The sequence below is a fragment of the Morone saxatilis genome, unplaced genomic scaffold, assembly GCF_004916995.1.
Source record: "Morone saxatilis isolate NCDOM2014 unplaced genomic scaffold, NCSU_SB_2.0 Contig18, whole genome shotgun sequence".
NCBI lineage: Eukaryota > Metazoa > Chordata > Actinopteri > Moronidae > Morone > Morone saxatilis.
In genome coordinates this window covers 1,881,549-1,884,326 of record NW_023339740.1, presented here as the reverse complement: position 1 = coordinate 1,884,326, position 2,778 = coordinate 1,881,549, and the positions used below count along the sequence as shown (strand labels likewise).

General features: G+C 40.3%; 1 protein-coding gene across 2 annotated transcripts in view; it reads left to right on the top strand.

Annotated features, from left to right (window-relative positions):
- optc (opticin) overlaps positions 1-2,778 on the top strand; it is a 7,051-nt gene that overhangs the window by 2,653 nt on the left and 1,620 nt on the right. The window contains exons 2-5 of one of the 2 annotated variants that reach the window (XM_035662197.1): positions 509-727; positions 1,183-1,339; positions 1,454-1,612; positions 1,709-1,911. In XM_035662197.1, the coding sequence (XP_035518090.1) occupies positions 530-727; positions 1,183-1,339; positions 1,454-1,612; positions 1,709-1,911 (717 nt within the window). In that variant the 5' untranslated portion in view covers positions 509-529. Of the gene's footprint in view, positions 1-505; positions 728-1,182; positions 1,340-1,453; positions 1,613-1,708; positions 1,912-2,778 lie in introns of both variants that reach the window. The other variant, XM_035662196.1, reaches the window with a different exon arrangement.

The window sequence follows — 2,778 nt, the reverse complement described above, 5'->3', positions numbered from 1 at the left end:
TTCAAAGCCTCCACCATCATCCCCGTCCCCTAAAAACCAAGGACCAAATGGACTCAACAACTACAGACCTGTCGCCCTGACCTCTGTGGTCAGGAAGTCTTTTGAGCGCCTTTAAGAGTCATAACGGACCCACTCCTGGACCCCCTGCAGTTCGCCTACAGAGCCAACAGGTCTGATAGCAGAAATTACATACTGTGAATTGAATTCTATCTTACAATGGGGCTGTAGTCAGGGTTTTAGACTTATAATGCAACCCCTATTCGAACAGTCTGACCAGACACTAGGAAAGGAAAGCCTGTCAGAGTTTTCTAAAATATTTAGATTTTACATATTGTATTTATTTAACTGTGCAATTAACATTTTTTGTCATTGGTGGTGGGCATTTTTTAAATACATGTATTTATTTTATTGGCTTAGTACTCAAATTCTAATAAACTGTCCCTGTTTGAGACAAAGTAACTAAACATATTGTCACTGTTAAATAAAAACCTTCATTCTCTGTTAGCAGGTCTCCATTTTTTAGCTGAGGATGTCTCTGCAGTCTCAGATGTTGGCTCTTGTCTTGGTCTTTGTCTTCATGGGCTCTTGCCCTTACATGGCAGCCCCTCCAGGTGAGCCAGATGATGAAGCTTTTGACCTTGAGAACTACGACCTGAACAATGAGATGGACTGGGAGAAACTGGACCTGTTTGGAAACATTTATGAGTATGATGACTTGGACCAAGAGGTGAGGGGGAAGTGATTAAACACTAATATAACATTAGAAGCAGTAGAGAACTAGCAGCTAGCAAGTGCTGTGGATGTAACGTTACTTTTGTGTTGTTGTTAGAAGGAATAACTGCCCAAAGGCAGTGCAATGAATAGGTATAGTTCAAGCTCTTATTTTAGATATTCTTGTTCCCTGGAATGACAGAAAACAAAACTAGTAACTGTAACTAATTACTAATTTTCAGTAACTTACCCTTACTAAACACCACCCAACAGTCACTGTGTACTGAAACAACCTGGAGTACACATAAACATAAGTGTAGCATAGTAAGAACCTCAATGGGATACAGGTATTTGCATCACGGATAAACCATAACACTTTGCTTTTTACTTTTTCTAAAAAGTCATTAAAATAACCGTACTAAAAATCTAATTTGAACTGTCACTGTCTTCCTGGCTTCCCTGGGAGGTCAGTTTGAAGTGGGTACTGTGGCACCAGAAACCCCGCCACCAGCCAACGAGCACACTGCTGAACACTACGAAGCGGAGGGGACCCTGCCCACCCCACCTCTTGCTCCTGTCACCCTGGACTTTAAGGGACCAGATATCTTTGGCCCGGAGACTGGCCTGGGTAGGTTAAAGTGTCAACTGTGTTTATATCTGCTGTCACTGATGTTTTTTTAAATTAAATAGTTAAATTGTGTATTGTGTGTGATGTGTTAATACTAAGTCTGTCTTTGTGCAGGTATGCCTATTTGTCTACTGTGTGTCTGCATTGGTGGGAGTGTGTACTGTGATGACATAGGCCTGGATCAGATCCCAGTCCTGCCAAAAGACACCACTCATTTTTATGGCCGCTTCAATAAGATTCGGCATGTCAAGAACACAGACTTCATCAACCTGAGTGAGGAATCACTTTGGACACACCTACCATAAACACTAATAACACGATAAATGGCATATAATAGTTGATGTGATTTTTGTATTGTTGTTGTCACAGATAAGCTCCAGTCCATTGATCTAACAGGGAATCAGATTTCTGGAATGGATGAGGATGTGTTTCGTTCTCTGCTGCAGCTCCAGGAGTTACTGTTGGCGGATAACAACCTGCAGGTCATGCCTGAGCTGCCAATCACCATGAAACACATCGATCTACGCAACAACAGGCTGATCAGTCATGGGGTACATTCTGAGGGATTCAAGGTAAATCTCCTGCATATATGCTTAAAATGTCGGTATGACATAAGCATAAGGTCTTACTGTCTTATTGTCTTCTTTCATAAATGTAGTGCAAATGATGAAATTAGTTGAAATGGAATGGAATGTTACTTTGTGTTCTTTGTGATGGGAGGTAGAGGGGTGAAAAGGTTTATTACGGTTGACAATTCAGCTACGTTAATGGCCCATACATATGCAAACACAAACTTACGATAAAGCAAGCATAATTTCACGATAAAGCAAGCATAATTAAGAATTTGTCATTGACAATGTTTCACAAAGTTCATAAAATTTTCCCTAACTTTACAAGTCAGAAAACTGCACAATTTTGAGATTCTGGGAACCTTCTCCCTGGGCAACAAAGGATCAGTTTAGGTGGTTTGAGTAAGAATATTGTTAGACAAAACACATCTTTTGGGTTTTCCTCTGGGTGTCCCAGCTGATACTACACAATGACTTGTCTGGGATTCTATTTGTTACTGGTCTGTTCTGTTCTGTTTCTTGGCTGAATAAAACATTCTCTTTCACTTGTTTTTTCAATGTCATCCTATAAAACATTAATAATAGGGTGAAAAAATAATCTGCCTTTTTGCTTGCACTTAATGAGCCATGACGGGATTAGGAAACTTTACCGAGTTGAAAACCACCGTTGTATGACCACTTAGTGTGATTGCGGTTGTTAGGGTTAGTAAAGACAGATAACTAAAGATATCCTAGGTATGGTGAACTTGCTTTGTAGTACAGGCTTCTTATCTCCCTCCCACACCTTTTAGCCCAGACACATGTAAACACAAACCCAATGATGAAAAATTGTGTTTGGTCATTGGCAGGCTCTATTGGCAGAAATTGAAT